General features: G+C 34.5%; 2 protein-coding genes across 3 annotated transcripts; both read right to left on the bottom strand.

Annotated features, from left to right (window-relative positions):
• Window positions 1–1,116: 1,116 nt before the first annotated feature.
• Window positions 1,117–9,113, bottom strand: LOC110173211 (paraspeckle component 1-like). Its single transcript, XM_020939206.2, has 10 exons — window positions 8,605–9,113; window positions 7,462–7,611; window positions 7,034–7,185; window positions 6,353–6,448; window positions 5,448–5,644; window positions 4,587–4,671; window positions 4,371–4,479; window positions 3,862–3,922; window positions 3,056–3,186; window positions 1,117–2,315 (listed from the first exon to the last, which is right to left on the bottom strand). The coding sequence occupies exons 1-10, from the start codon at window positions 8,995–8,997 to the stop codon at window positions 2,103–2,105; spliced, it is 1,587 nt and encodes a 528-aa protein (XP_020794865.2). The 5' UTR covers window positions 8,998–9,113; the 3' UTR covers window positions 1,117–2,102.
• A 109-nt stretch (window positions 9,114–9,222) lies between these two features.
• LOC110173161 (zinc finger protein 57-like) lies at window positions 9,223–16,785 on the bottom strand. Of its 2 annotated transcripts, none has more exons than XM_020939148.2 (2): window positions 16,738–16,785; window positions 9,223–10,336 (listed from the first exon to the last, which is right to left on the bottom strand). In XM_020939148.2, exon 2 carries the CDS (start codon window positions 10,295–10,297, stop codon window positions 9,851–9,853), a length of 447 nt encoding a protein of 148 aa, XP_020794807.1. In that variant the 5' UTR covers window positions 10,298–10,336; window positions 16,738–16,785; the 3' UTR covers window positions 9,223–9,850. The 2 variants fall into 2 exon arrangements, with proteins under 2 accessions (XP_020794807.1, XP_055019314.1); XM_055163339.1 differs by lacking the exon at window positions 16,738–16,785 and adding an exon at window positions 11,452–11,598.
• Between the last annotated feature and the right edge of the window lie 295 nt (window positions 16,786–17,080).

The following is a 17,080-nucleotide window of genomic DNA, read 5'->3' as shown; positions in this document are numbered from 1 at the left end:
GCACCGACCTTGGAAACAAGAGACGTGTTTGTGGAGGAAAATTAGAATAGAGTTTGTACACTCCCATTCAGTTGTTATAAAAAGCACCTCGACAATATTGTTAGTGAATAAGGCTTTCATGTTTTAAAGAGCTCATACTACGCTATTTTCTGATCTATGTTATAATGTTGTTTCCTCATCACAAACAGAGCTGGAGTTGTGTTTTGCTTCATTCACACAAAAACACCTTGTGATGTCATGTGGTAATACGGGAAGAGCTCCATTATGTTTTTAAACTTCATACACCTTCACTAGAATCATTTCAAGACTGGAATTGCTGATCTCTACTGAACAAAAGGTAAAATAAAGGAAGCTGTTAACTTAAAAACTACCACTACATGACATCACAAGTTGGTGAAGGGTATTTTGCGCTTTGGAGATGTAGACAGACTAATAATAAACGATTACTCAAACACTTGTGAATGAAAGAAACATGTAACATTATAACCAAATTTAAAGCTCACAAGAGTCAATTTTGTGTAATAGAGGACCTTTAAAAGAGATACTATAATAACAACTGAACCTGGCTAATGAGGTCTTTTTTTCTTTTGATAATTTATGTTATTAGGGTCTTTTTTCAGGCCAAGAGTTTGTTTTCATACCCGACAGTTTCAACTAATCACCCTCGGTCTTCCTTAGAGTGGTCACGCGATGTTGCTTTGACGTGTCCGGTCAGCAAACTCTTGGTCTAATAAAAGAACCTAATAACATAGAGCTGAACCTGAGTTGGATATAGAGGAGAGTTTTTTTTTCTCTCATTCTCAGTACATGGACAGGCCTCATGTGAAATCTCAGAACCTCCAGAATTCCCTCACTGAGCTGCAGAGGCTTCACTAGCACTGATTCAGGATTGGCTGCATGTTTGGGTAGTGACCAATCAGATCAGATCAGAGAGGCATTTTAGGTTTAAACCAACTGGATTTCAGCATTGAAACTCAATTCTCAATTTGCTTTCTGATTGGCCTGTCTATAAAGAAATCTCACATTCAATAAGAAACTTGGAATATAAAGGAAAAAAGTGAAATCACCAGTAGGATCTGAACCAATGTGTCTAAAAAAACAAAACAAAAATCAAGATTTAGTTCACAATAAATATTTTAATTCCTTAAAACACCGGTATTCTAGTGTTATCCTGGTTTCCTATGAAGTTTCACATAATTGTATACTGGACATAAAGCAGCTTTAGACACTTGTGATGTTATCTTTAAACTGGTAGTAACTCGTAATATATTTCATCCCTGTAAAATAAAGTCAATACAGTAATTTCAAGTAATCCCAAACCTGGATTAATGGAGAGATTGTGTCAGGGAGGGCATCTGATGTTAAAATATAAGACAATTTCAGATCAGAGAGAAAAAAGAAACTAGAACTGTACTGCAATTGAGATTTATAATATAATAGTTGGATATTTGAGACTAAAATTTTAAAAACTGCTTAGAGGTGCACTACATATGAATGTTATTGAAATGTTATTGCTTCGACTGGAATGTTCCTCAGTATGGCTTTAAAAATACTGCATATATTATGCATTCAGCCAACTATAAGTGATTTTATTGGTCAAAAACAGCTTGAAAAACATGGATTCTAACTATAAGGAGTGTCACCTCTCCACAGATCTGACCCATAACTTGGCCTGGAGGCTTTAGCTGCTTGTCACCATGGACGTAAATGTGTTTATGCCATACCGTGGTGTACTATAAAGCTCCATGGAGACAAGCAGAAAGCAGAAAAATTACATAATGCATCTTTAACTAATACAAGAATCCCATGCAGGGTTTAATACAGATTCATTGTTACTCTATTATTTTGTTGTTTTCAAGTAACATTACATCAACTAATATTGCAATTTCATTATAACTGTAATTAATCTAATAGCGTTTTAAAAATTGTAACTTTTTTGCTTAAGATTCACAGTAACAAATTAACTTGGAGACAATCTTCAAAACAAAACAACACTAAATAAATACATTTAAAAAAAACAGACAAAATGGTAAAAACAAAACAGTATAAAAACAATATAAAAATATTTTCCATCTTCTTAAGGTCCGTGAATGATTTTGAAGTTAAAATCTCCGTCTCTTGCTGTTGGGACCATCAAAAGCTGCTCCGTGGGGGCTTCCGTAGGGTTGAGACTGGCCCATCTGAGCGCCCAGGGGAGAGGGCTGCTGCTGCTGCTGCTGCTGCTGCTGCTGCTGTGGCTGCGGCTGCTGCTGCTGGGGCTGTTTGGAGGGGTCCATGTCCGGCCGGATTCCCATAGAACCAGGCTGGGGGTACCTCTGTAATGGGGAGAGAAGTATGATGGAATTTGTTTTTTGAATATAGATGGTGAGTGGTGCAGGTGAATAAAGTGGTTCGTAAGTTGGTGACTAAGCTTTTCCATAAATGTTGTCACAATTTTACAAGAATTCATGATAACACTAATTCACTTGATGAATAAATGATTAGAGATGCACCAATATTTAAAAAATTGCTGGATCAGATATTGGCTTCGAAATATCTTAAAAAGATGGATCGGTGCATCCCTATAAAAATTATACTTTATGAGATAAGTACTTTATAACACACAGTAATTACATGTAACCCTTACACATTACGGGTAGTGTGTCATTATAAAGTATGTTATTTTTATTTACATAAGTAGTTTATCCTTTGTATTCTTACCGTGCAAAATTACCAGAGACAAGGTATCTTTTGTTAAGTATGCGAAAATGTCATTTGAATAACAGTTTCTTGAGTACTTTTTTTTTTTCAAATAAATAGTATTAATGCATTAGATTTATATTGCACCTTTGGGACACTCATATATGCTTCACACTGAATTATTAATTATTTTTAATCAATCATTCCACAGCTGATGGTTGTAAGACACTGCCCCGGGCCAGACTGACTGACGCAATATTCAGATTAGGCAATGTGCATGAAGTCTCTTGCTTAAGTACAAAACAACACTAGGCAATGGCCCAAGTGGGAATCAACCCCGGTTAGTGGATTTTAAAAAGTCTACAGAATACATTACCATAGCTCCATTCTCAGGGCCCATGGCTGGACTCATACTGGCCGCTCCCTCTGGACTGACGCCCGCTGGTCTCATCCCCATCATCTGAGGGTGGGTCACTCCAGGCCCCAGAGCCGCCTGGTTAAAGCCCTCTACACAATACAGGAGCAGAGTTTAATATTGTGAAAGACAGGAATAAAGACAGGTGAAGACAGGTAAAGAAGGCCAATCACAATATACAGAGGAAGTAAGGCAGAATTTTTCAGGTCCTATATTGCGCAAAATGCATTCCTATGAGCTTTAAGTCATGTTATAATGTTGTTACCCCATGAAAAACATACCTGAAGTTGTGTTTTGTTTCATTCACACTTTTGACTTTTTTATTAGTCTGTCTACATCTCCAGAGCTCAAAATGCTCTGTTCCAATTTGTGATGTCATGAAGCAGTAGTTTTCGAGTTAACAGCTCCTTTTAACTTTAGTAGCAGAGATTGGGAATTCCAAAATTATCCAAATGATTCTAGTGAAGATGAGTTTCAAAACACAGTGGAGCATTTCCTGTATTACCACATGACATCACAAGGTGGAACAGAGCATGTTAAACATGTGTGAATGAAAAAAAAACACAACTCCAGGTCTTTTTGTGATGAGGAAACAACATTATAACTGAGATCAGAACATAGCATAATAAGTTACAGATAGCATTAAATTACAGATGCACTGCTGCCCTCTACTGGTAAAAAAGTAATAATGAGATAGAGATATAACATTTTTGAGTTCTTCTGCAATTGTCAAACATTATTCCTGGTCCAGAATATGATTCCCTTACCTCCCATATTAACAGGTCCTCTTTGGCCCATGTCTCCAGCTCTCATCTCCTGCTCCCTCTGCTGTGAACAGAAAATACAGAAAATATTGGTTTATGAATTTGAATTATTGTACACTTAAGCTTGTTTGTAGCTTGATTTAGCAGGTTTTTCAACTGAACATTTGATATAAAGACTTTATTGGTATCATTAACTCACCCTATAAATGATACTTGTACTTTATGAGAAAAGTACTGTGTAACATGCAGTAATAATATGTAACTTTTAATATAATCCTTTAATCACCTACATCTAGACCTACTCATATAATTCAATGACAAATAATAAAACAAATATTTCAGCAAACATCTAAACAATAAACATCTGGAATTTTAGATCTGGACTTTCTTTATGATTTAAGATTCAGTTTCTGATCCTGGATATCAGTGGATTGTATGAAATATGGACACTGTAAAAACTGAATATAAAACTGTAGATAAAAAGTAGGTGTTGATGTTGTGTTGTAACTCACTCCCTCCATGTTGGGGTAGTTTGGTCTTTGCTCTGGGGCTCTCCTCTGCTCCTCCTGTTCTCTGTGTCTCATCATCTCTCCCTCTCTGCGCCTCCTCTCCTCCTCATGTCTGCAACACAGAAAAACAATCATGGGATCATTTATTGTTGTATGTTACTCATGTCATGTTTATACCCCATAACAGGTTAAACTGAAGTGTTTTATAGTTGAACAAACCTCATCTCGATCTGCTTTCTTCTTTGTAGTTCCTGATTTCGAAGTTCTTCTAACCGCCTCAGCTCCTCTTGGCGTCTCATTAAGTCTAAGAAAGGAAAAAGTAGTTTACAGATATGAGTTAGATGCTTCTGACAAGTATTTCAAGGTTTTAAATGTTTTTGTTTTTATTATTTAAGCCAGGGGTGAGGAAGAGATGGTTTTATTTTTCTTAATTTATTTGTGATTTTTTTCTATTTTTAAAATTTATTAAAGTTATAGTGTGTCTATTTATATATAATTCTTCTTCTTTTTTTTTCTTTCTTTTTTTTAGTATAAGCCCATCAATAGAGGTTTTTCAGGATGGGAGGTGTGGGATTTAAGAAGGAAAAAATGCAATGAAACTTGTAATCTATGTAACTGTATAGTGTGTCTATTTATATATATATTTATTTTTATTTATTATTATTATTTTTTTTACTTTTTTCTTTTTTTTTTAGTATAAGCCCATCAATAGGTTCTTCAGGGTGGGAGGTGTGGGGTTTAAGAGAGAAAAAAATGCAATGAAACTTGTAATCTGTATAACTGCAAATGATAATACTACTTTAAAAATTTTATCACCAAAACAAAAAAGTACAGTATGTAACTTTCTGGAGGTGACACATCAGTTGCAAGATTCCATGGAAATAGAAAGTCAAAAACAACACACACACAATATGGGATGTTTTATGCCTGTATACTGTGGATTATCATAGCCAAAGAAACAACATTTCCATGGAAACAAGCAGGAGGTTTGTGGAGATGATGAGGTATTTCTGCATTTTGTCTGAAACAATAATAAAGTACAACACAAAGAACCACTGGACTGTATTTCGTCAGCTTTACCTTGTCTCATTAGCATTAGCTGGTGTTCATGTTTAGCTGCCTCAAGTTCTTGCTCCAGTTTCTCTTTGGCCTCTCTGATGTTTTTATCCACCTGCTCCTTCTGCTGTTTCTCCATCTCCTCCAGAGCTCTCCACCGAGACGCGTATTCAAACTCAAAAGTGCCAGGCTGAGCGAAGCGGGGATGCTGCTCACGCTCTCTGACAAAACACAAAATAAATAATTGAATTTTAATTTCCATATTTATAATTCTGTTTTTATACCATGGTCTGTGTGATTTCTAATGCTAAATGAGTAAAGTGCAGGTACCATATGTGCTTGGGCAACCATCAGAATCTGAATTTTGCCTGGGCGTTATGGTGCAACATTAGATAAAGAATAAAATATAAACTAAATAAAATATAAAAATAAGGGAATGCATTAAAATAAAGTAAAAACTGAATACAAACTATACAGTAGGGCAGAAAAACAGTGTAAAAATAGTGCAAGTAGGTGAATTAAAGTGACAATATATCAACTTGGGTCTACTTTGTAATTTGATGATGCGGTAAAGACATGTAATTGTTTTTTTTTTCTCTTAAAAAGTACATATTAATCGCTATTTAATGTTTTATTGTTACTTAATGATTAACAAAAACATGTCAAACTGCTCACTAAAATTAATTATTTTGTAATAAAAATTTAAAAAATTCAAACTTGTATTTTCTAAGATGAAAAGATGATACATTTTGTTTGTTGTGTCATCAAAATCCAACATTTGTAGGTTATCTGATCTGTATATTTTCCAGATTTTCCTTTTGGATTTTACTTAAATACTAAAATACTAACCCAGATACTGTCAGTGTACTGAATTAACTTAGCTGTCCATTATAACAAGAAACAATTATTACTACTTTAAAATAACTCACTTGTAGTATCTTGGGGTCTTGGGCAGAATCTTTTCAGACAGTCCATCTTCTTCATCAAACTGTTCTGAAGGCTCGACTATGACTGGGCAAGGAGTGCTGGAGAAAATGAAAATATAAATAATCGATTGGATGGACATTTTAATAATTAACAGCATGTAATTTAACAATATCCAAATCAAATCACACATCTGCAATTATCACAGTTTTAGTCTCTGTAATAAAGTGAACAACAGGGACAGGCCTTTTTTAAGTCTTTTTTTAATTTTCTGACCTACTTTAGAGGTTCTTAAAGTCAGTTAAAATATTGGCAAAATTTAGAGTCTGTTTGATCCACATTTTTGTCCTCCTTTTGGTTAGTCCTTGTTTAAAACTAGTTTGGTAAGTCTCAAAGTCCCAGTTCAGACCTGGTTCAGTTTTAGACCTTGCAACCAAGCAATGCATTTTAGGCTGTGAAGCTGTACTGTAAAGCCCATGATAAATTTGATGGACTAGGTATTGTTAGTTGTATTTTCAAGTTTATGTTTCATATGCATAAAGTTAAAAGTAACATAAACAATATACAAATAGCTAAATTTTACATAAACCACCAATATAAAAACAATTTTATTACAATATTATTACTATTGTCAACATTACTACATCCTTAATTCATACTAAAATTACACTAAACTCATGACTTACTTGGTCAGTAGTAGAGCCCCCTCTGTGCACCTCTCCAAAGCTTTACGAGCAGCCACTTTATTTGCAAACTCGATGAATCCTTTCCCCGTCGGTCGTCCTCTGTCGTCTGTGATCACGATTGTTCTTTCCACAGGCCCGAACTGAGAAAAAGCCTGAGAAGAGAGAAGAAAAATTAACAACAGGATTTTACCATTTTGTCTAATGTTGAAACCATTGGCAAATATGACAACAGTAATTTACTCTGCAGGTTTTGTATTTCATGCATTACACATTCACTGACCATTCTTGCTTGATTCTATTTTTTAGCCACAACTGCAAGGGATCTTAATATCATCATATATATTTTTGTTGGCCAAATTTACAATTTAAGTTAAGTATTCTTTATTTGATTATTTGATTATTTATTATTATTGTTACTGAATATTTACCTGTTCTAAAAGTTCATTGGTGACAATAGGAAGTAGGTTTCGGACTTTGAGCGTTGCCCCGTGTGACGCCAAACGAACTCGAATCTGACGATTATTTACAAGAGTCCCGTCAAGTTCAGCTTTGGCAATTTCTGCGAGAATTCTGGTCTCCTGAAAAACAAGATAATCAACAATTAATCAAAGACACTTGAACTTACAGTAAGCAGAACATTTGTATCTAATCTGTTATTTACATTGGTGACAAAATAAGAGTTAAATATATAGTTAAAAATATTTCAAGCAACAAAATCTAAGACAACTGAGAAAAAAACCCCACCAAGATACATAAGTGCAATGCCATATATGGTACAATCCAGCAAAGAATTAAGCAATAACATCTCTATGGAGACAAGCACATGGCCGACCCTCACCCAGAAAAGTTACACAGTGAAACTTTAAACACACTTTGGTGCAGAGATGTCATATTTTATGTCAATTAAAACAGGAGGTTGCCATTCAAATAATATAAATGTAATTAATACGAGTCCCAATATACAACAGGTATGTGCAAAAATATGAAAATATCGCATTGTTTAATGTGATGATACAGTATCGATGTTGTGGGTTGCTGTACTGGTATATCGCCAAGAGTATTTTTTGGTATATTTCACACAATTATTTTGTTACAGTGCTACAGTTTTGTTGCTTTAGAGGAAGGAAACTTATTTATGCAACATATTTGAGATTTTCACTGTTTTGATGATTAAAATGTTTGTATTTCATATTATCTTTGCACAAGAATTGGTTTAAGAAAGACACACACAGAAGCACAACCATGATTTAGGCATTATATTTTTATTAAACCGTATCAAATCGATTTGAAATATATTGTATCGAGGCGAAAGTACACTGTATCGAGATATGTATCGTATTGTGGCCTGTGTATCGAGATATGTATCGTATCGGCAACTTCTTAATGATACCCAGACCTAATATACAATACTAACAAATTATAGCATTACCAGATTCCAACTTAGATTTAAAAATAGATGTATTAATAGTACAAGCAGGACCACTGGTAGAGCATTATTGATCCAAAATATATCAGCAAAATTTGATATTTCACAAACTATACATTTCATTGTAACTGCAGTATCTACTCACCAATCGTAGTAATCCAAAACCTCTTTCCTTGTTTATGAATACCTCTTCAGTTTTCCCATATTTCGCAAAAAGCTCAATGAACTCCTCCTCGGTGATGTCTGGAGAAAGATTGGCCACGTACAGTCTCGATCTTTGCGTAAAAGTTTTCTCCCCTGGTTTCCTCAAACAACTCATGTCTAAAGTCATTTCTTTCGGTCCCTCATCTGAGTTTGCTTCTTCCTCGGGAGCCTCTGCTTGCTCTGTGGCCGGGGGAGAGGACTGCTTAGGCGGATTGTCTTTGTTCGCTGCATCGGGCTGCTCCGGAGCTGGGGAGTCCGTCTTCGCGTCCTCCACAGCCGAGTGAGGGGACTCGCTTTTCGGGGTGCTTGGATCCGGCGTATTCCGATTAGACATGCTTGATTTAAATTGCAAAACTGATAAAAATGTTAAAATGTTTGTTTTAAGGGGAAAGGGGACTGGGTTGCACCTGCAGGACTCGTACTGGACAAAAACATTAGCTTGAAAAATGGCACAAGTTGCGCACGCCGCTTAATTCTTCTTCGTAAGATTTGAAATGAAAAAGCGACAACAGCGCCATCTATAGACAAGGAGTTGACTTCACAATAACAATAGAACCTATTATTTTTTCATTTTATTTATCATTCAAAAACAAAACAAAACAAACAAACAAACAAACATACATACATTAAAAATAATACATTAAATAAATGTTGGTAATTTATAGTTTGGTCACAACTTATTATTTCCGTGAACAATTTGCTTTTCTTTTTCTAACTTTTCTGATGGAGTCGGGCACATGCTTATCTTCAAGAAGATGTTATTACTGTGCCTGGAATACTCCACAGTATGGCATTAAACGTATCCATCTCCAAACTGATGACAACCAGCTATTGTTCAAATAATGTCATGAAGTACAAATAATAATAATATACAGAAATGCAGAATGTCTAAGAAACCATGTTACCAGTAAACTTAATGCAACTATAGGTCTTAGCCTGCAATTCTAACCTTACATTTAATATTGTCACATATTTTGTGTTGTCAAGTGTTGTCAATACTTATATACTTACACTGGCTGGCTGGCTGTTACTTCACAATCATAAATCAGTAAAAATTATAATTGTAAAACACAAGATCTCTAACACAAGATCTCTAACACACTTGAATAAACCATGTAAACGTAAGGCAACAGTAATTTAAACTTTATAGTAACAAAAATATATATATATACATTTCTGACATGTTTTTACTGTTCATCCTCTGGTCTCTCATCTACATTTCCTAGATCTGCTTCTCCTGCGGTGAAAGAAGAACTGTTATTTTCAGTCATCTCCAACTGTTTGAGAATTTCTTCATCCGTGACTTTAGCTCCGCTGGGACAGTTGTGAACCCTGAGCTGTGCTGGCCGCTCAAATCCTTCTCCACAGTCCGTACAAACATGAGGCATCACATCAAAGTGCTTTCTCAGATGGTGGGTGAGTTCATTGGAGGATCGAAATTGCTTGTCACAAATTTCACAGTCGTACGGTTTGACGGCATGAATCTGGATGTGTGTTTTGGCGTTGTGCTTCCAGGTGAAAGTCTTGGAGCAGAAATCACAGCTGTACGGTCGCTCTCCAGAGTGAATGCGCAGGTGACGTCTTAAAGCGTGCGATGAGGAGTAGCTCTTCCCACATTTGCTGCAAGGAAACATGGTGGACAAAGCAGATCTTGATCCAATGTTGATTTGATTCTGAAAAAAGGCAAAATCAAGTCTTAGAAAAAAACAGACTGTATATAGAAGTGGACTACACACCTATAGTGCTCAGTTCAAGTCAAATGAAGCTCAACAGGTTGGCAGTTATAGGAGCAAATTTGGAGCTAGGTAAATATTAAGAATAGGATTTATTTATGGACAAAAGTAGCAAAATAAAAACACCAGGATCATGTAGAGCAGGTTAATACGGACATTTTAAGACCAAAATGACAAGGCTTACAGCACCAGTTACAGAGAGAGGGGTGATATTTTTTCAGTGTAAAGTCAATTGGAGCCAGAGTCGATGGAGCCAGAAACGACCCCATGATCACTTCTATGTATGTCTATATATACACAGTTACAGTCAGAAAAAAACACAATTAGAACTGAATAAAACTGCCATCAACAGATAAATGCCAAATGCAATATTTTTGTATTTTGTGAATCTGTAGTTTTGTGTTGGATAAGTTGGTGTGTTCTTGCTATATTATAATCTATATAACATAAAGACAAAAAATTCCTATGTGGCATTATTAAATGAGGAAAAAAAACATGATTAACCTTTTGAATTTCCAATAGTTTGTCTATTTATCTATCAAATTTGGTTTATTCATTCATACAGGATAGTGCATAGGTGAGAAATTATTTTTTATTATAGCAAGAACAGTGGTGATATCCCTAAAAAGCTAATTAAACAAATAGTTTAAAGTTTTGCTCAAGTTAGAGTACTGTTACTTGTCAAAATAAGTACTATCTTGGAATATTGTAGTAAGAGTTCCTAAAAAACAAACAAAAAACATACACTTTGGTACCCTTTACCCAAGAAATTACAAACGTTAACTGTGGATCTATTCTGATTATGATCTTATTACAAATCCACGACTAAAATATAGTAAAATATTTTAGAGCTTTCAAGTTTAGACAAATGACATTTTAGCTTTTCTTTCTAATTTCTAAACTATATTATTGACCTTGGCAGCCTGTGTTTTGACTGAACTTAGCATGTCTAAATTAACTCGTTTGAACAAATCAGCTTGAATCATTTTGCTTTTAAGATTTTTACCTGCTGTAAAGAATGTCCAGCAACTAATTTTCAGGAATATTAAACTTACCAGAAAAGAGAAATTTAACTTTAAAATGTAAAACTCGATGAGATGAGCTCGGTTAGCGCTTCTGTTTTGATTGAACTTCTTCTGTTTGTTTTGACGAACCAACAGAGCCACCAACGGTAGTAACGAGTACTACAAATACAACTGAAATGTAAAATTTAAATATATATAATTTTTTAAAGCTTTAATTAATCTGTGTCTTAAAATAACTTGTTTTCATTGGCTAAAAATAAATCCAAAAAACCCATAATCTAAATCTAGAAAGTGTCCGATAGACATAATTTTTTGTTTATCTTGCCTTCTACTAAATAACGTAAAAAAACATTTAAATTAGGTTCACACGAACATTCTAAAATAATGTGAAAAGATTTAATTAATCCTTGTTTCATTCTTAAAATGATTATTATACCCTTTCCTTATCTTTGCTATGCCTAATTAAAAAAAAAAAAAAAAAAAAATAAAAAAAAAGTTAAATAGTTCGAAGAGACTTATGTGTAATTAGTTTATTGCATTTAAATTTATATCATCACTTCTTGGGTATATTTCTACATAACACAGAGAATTAGCTTAAAAATTAATAAATAAAAATATAAAAAATACACAAATAAATAATAAATAAAGAATATCCGTTATTTATTTATTTTTACATTATTACTTACAATTTGTGAATTAAAAAAAAAAAAATCATTTTATACCAGCAGGTGGCAGTATTTTTCTGTGTGTATGGGTCTTGTGGATTTTACAAACGCGGAAACTGAAAACCAAGCTATTTTGTTATCGTCTTCATTATCGAACAAATAACATTAAATGCATGCTTTCTCACCCATAACAATCGTATTTTCTCTGTATTTGCGCCAGCTTTTTAATGCATTCGCCTCCCATTGATTCTCACTGGACAAAGCCTCGTATCTCCTGCAGGTAATGCTAGCTAAACATATTTACTACACAGCTCGTTTTAATTACTGCTAAACATTTTTAAATAAAGTAGTTGCAAAGTATTGGGGAAGAATTAGTTGCAAAGTAGTAATAATTCTTGTAATAGACGTGTTATTACAATAGAAATAACGTTTTGTCAATTAAACTCAGTAGCCTATGGTAGTTGTAGTAAAATTACAGCAACTGGGTCAATTTCCTACTGTATTTACTCAAAAGTCGTATTTATTTTTAATTGAATGCAGATTTTGGTTAAATTTACTGAAATCTTGATGATAGGGTTGTAGTAGATTCGACCTGGTTTTGCTCATGAACTACTGTTAAGTTATCTTACTCGAATCATGTTTTTGAAGCGTTTTTAAAGTTTTAGCTCTAGTTTATTGCTCTAAATCTAAATGAATACAAGCAAATAGTAGCTAGTAACTAAATTACTCTTATTCTGCTCTTTTTCATTCATTTCTTGTATTTTCAATGTTGTGACACAGTTGGTCTTTTTATACTATTTATGAATGAAATAAACAAATAAAAAATAAATAAATGAATAAAAAGACACTTACGTAGCTCTATTACTGTTAAATAAATTCTTTACCTTTAATTATTTCTCTAAGGATTGCATTTTAATTGCTCAAGTACCACATAACACACACAACTTTTTTCTTACAGGAAAAAAAAAGGACCAATAATTGATCCATGTTCTTCCACTTCTCCAGGTCTGACTTGGACTTCTCTTCCCCCAGACACCTCCTCCTATTCCTCAGTGTGGGATCCAGAAACATTCCCTGTCTTTCCAGCTCTTGTCCCAGTTCCTCTCTGGCTCCCTCTACTGGTGGGACATGTCCAAAACCCCTCCAAATGAAGTTATACAAGAGGTAGCGTCTGCATCTCAAACTGACTGCAAGCAAAATTTGGGCCCAAAATCTACCACAATGTTTCCCTGTGACAAATGTGGAAAAAGCTACGCATCTGCTGGCTCTTTAAGACATCACCAACGTTTACACAGTGGAGACAAGCCCTACAGTTGTGATTTCTGTGGTAAAACTTTCGTAGGAGGCGGCGATTTGACCAGACATTTGAGAGTCCACACCGGCGAAAAACCTTTTAAATGCGAAATATGCGACAAGACTTTTATCTCATCCAACACGCTGACGATTCATTTCAGACACCACACCGGGGAGAAGCCGTATTGTTGCGAAGAGTGTGGAAAATCTTTTATCCAATCTTGCGAACTCAAAAATCACATGAGGACGCATTCGGGGGAGAAACCATTTAAGTGTAACGACTGTGGCAAGACTTTTACGCATAGGGTCAGCTTAAAAACCCACGAAGCTGTGCATACGGGCGAGAAACGCTACAACTGTGAAGAATGCGGTAGGCAATTTGCTGCGGTTGCGAATTTAGTTAAGCATAAACGAACCCACTCAGGTGAAAAACCGTATAGCTGCAATATTTGTGGGAAAAAATTCAGGCAACCGGGCCAAGTAAAGACTCATCAGCTGACCCATACAGAAGACAAACCTTTCGACTGTGATCATTGTAATAAGAGTTTTAAAAGTGCGACCGCTTTAAAGATTCACAAAGGGAGGTATAAAAAGGAGGTAGCGACAGCGTGTGAGTTATGTGGTAAATTGAGTTATTCTGCAGATAGTGTGTATTATCATAAAAGGAGATATCATTCAGAATACTACAAGACTGGGAAAAGAAATGTAAAACTTGAGGAGGAAAAGCAGTAAACTATATCAGATTTAAGACGCTGGCAGTGGTTTCATTTAGGATTTTTTGGAGTTACAAGGTTATTAAAGGTTCTGTATTTCGCAAACTGGACTCTTGTGAGCTTTAATGTTGTTACCTCGTCAAAGAAAGTGAGACAAAGCCTGCACGCTTACTCCCAATTTGCTCCTAATGAATGACAGCATGGTTGTAAGGTCCAAACATTTGTGAAGCCATAGTTGACGCTTTGTGCACCTTTTTAAAATGCCTCAAAAGTGAAAAAGAGCGCTCCAAGTGCAATTAAAAATTATTTACTGACTATTCACATAATTGTATAATAAATAATGGCACCACTTTCTGAAGCTACTGTGTAAAAATAATTTAACTTTTGCTTATTTATACTGACAGAGAAGACGTTGAGCTTTGTGCCAGATTTTGTTTCATGTGAATAGGTCCAGTAATGACAGAGATATAAACCATAAACCAGGTTAACACATCTGCAATCTAACAGCTAAACAGCAAATTCCACCATTTAAACACAACCTATGGAGTGATGCTTATTGGTTTTGACACAGTGACGCCATTATTAATTACATATTCATACAATTTATTTTTTCCCGAAATGGTTTAAGTGCTCTCGTACAAATTGTGAAGTTAAAATTACAAAAATAAAATCAGTTTGGTAACAGTTGGGCTTAGCAACTGTATTGTGTTTGTGTTATAACATGCCACTTTAAATAAATAATTCACAGTAACAATCCTTCAAAGTCTTCTATGTAACTGGTGGTGGTTGAATGCCATACTGTGCCATACTTGTGTTTATGTTATAACATGCCAGGACTTTACTGAGTATTCACATAATTGGGACATACAAAACATACAAAAAGGAGAACTTTAACATACAGGTGACAGGAGGTCCACTCAACTTCCATGGTGCACCTTAAATAAGGAGCCATAGACCACAAAATAATACAAAAAATAAACAATACTTAAGTAAACTTATGATAAACATTAGCAGTAATTAATTGAAAGAAAAAATGTAAATAGATCAAATTATTTTTAAGCAAATAATCAACGAATAATCATGTTAAACCATAAATAATTACCAAAAATCATGCATTTTAAGTAAATATTAAATCAACCTAAATAAGAATAATTATCTCAGTAATGAATAAATGACAAAATTCGGTTTAGGCTTCCACAAAGGTGATGACCTGAAGAAGATCCGCTGACTGAAACGTTGTCATTCATTAAAAGCAGTTTGGGAGTACGTGTGCACTCTTTGTCTCACTTTCTATTTTCACTGTAGTAGCATTGCACCAGTGATGTGCGTGTACCTATACCTTTTGTGTCACCTCATCAAAAACAGACCTAGAGTTGTGTTTTTTTTCATTCACACATGATTTAAGCAATCATTTATTATTAGTCTGTCTACATCTCCCAAGTTCAAAATGCTGTGTTCCACCTTGTGATGTCATGAAGCGGTATTTTTCAAGTTAACAGTGAAGTGAAGGTGAATGGAGTTTAAAAACACACAGGAGCACTCTGCATTTTCAGTTTGAGAGAAGAACAACCTCATACAAGAAACCCTCCATTGTGTACTTCATGACATCACAAGTACGGGTGTGCAAAAATATTGAAATATCGATATATCATATTATTTAATGTGATGATACAGTGTCGATATCGTGGGCTGCTGTATCGATATATCACTAAGAGTATTTTTAGATATGTTTTACTAAATTATTTTGTTACAGTGCTACAGTGTTGTTGCTTGTTTAGAGAAAGGAAACTCGTTTATGTGACACATTTGACATTTTCACTGTTTTGATCATTAAAATGCTTGTGTTTCATGTTAACTTGGCACAAGAAGTGATTTAACAAAGACTTTTAGTATCACAGCCATGATTTAGCCTTTGTTTTTTGCTGAACCGTATCGAATCGATTTGAAATATATCTTATCGAACCGAAATTGTACTGTATCGAGATATATTTCGTATCATGGCCTATGTATCGAGGTATGTATCGTATTGGCAACTCCTTAACAATACCCAACTCGAATCACGAAGTGGAACAGAGCCTTTTGAGCTTTGGAGATGTAGACAAACTAATAATAAAAGGATTTCTCAAACACGTGTGAATGAAACAAAACACAACTCCGGATAAGGTCCAGAAATCACAATTATCGGATTTAGGTGTGCTTTTAAACATAGCTACTTTTATTTAAATTCCATAGATTTCTGGTGACACAGGCAGTTCTTATTTGTAAATTTTGTTGGAAAAAATTATCTTATTACCTTCATTTGATCTTCAATTGGGCATTTTTCGTTTTTTTTTTTTTATTGTGAATGTAAAACCAAGAATTGTTTTGATTGACTGATTTTTATTACCAAACAAAAGATGCATAAGTTATGATGAAAATAAAGTAGTATTTTCCGTGTCTGTGTGATATTTTTTTGTCCAGTCTCAACACAACACACAAAACAAAATCACAACAACAAACGAAAACGCTAACGAGGCTAATGCGCAACTCAACAGGCTCGAAAACAAACTAATCACTTACAAACGCTAAATCTTTTTTTCTGCGGTTTATAAAAATTAATTTACTTTGAGAAATTAAATACACAACAGTAGAACAGCTTAAAGTACCTTTTTCGTCGATTCCAGTGCATATCCGGTTTAGAGCTGAGAAATACTGCCACCTAGCGATGATTTGCATTTACTACATTTGCTTTTTAATCATAAACTGTATGTGGAAGATTTATTTATACAGTCTAACTTGAAGTAATTATAATAATGATGATAAAATTGCTTAAATATGTTGCATTTACGTTTTACAATTTGATGATGGGAACTGGTCTATGTAACTCTATGGGAGATTCTTTGTTTTTGAAAGAAATATCCAAAATTATAATCCCCACATGCTGAACCTTCTCATTATTTGTTAAGGAGTGGTTCAACTTGGCCCAAAGTCCTTTCAACAATCATATCT

This window comes from Boleophthalmus pectinirostris, unplaced genomic scaffold (genome assembly GCF_026225935.1).
Source record: "Boleophthalmus pectinirostris isolate CB_2022bp ecotype Guang Dong unplaced genomic scaffold, ASM2622593v1 HiC_scaffold_11, whole genome shotgun sequence".
NCBI lineage: Eukaryota > Metazoa > Chordata > Actinopteri > Gobiiformes > Gobiidae > Boleophthalmus > Boleophthalmus pectinirostris.
This window is presented reverse-complemented; position numbering and strand designations above follow the sequence as displayed.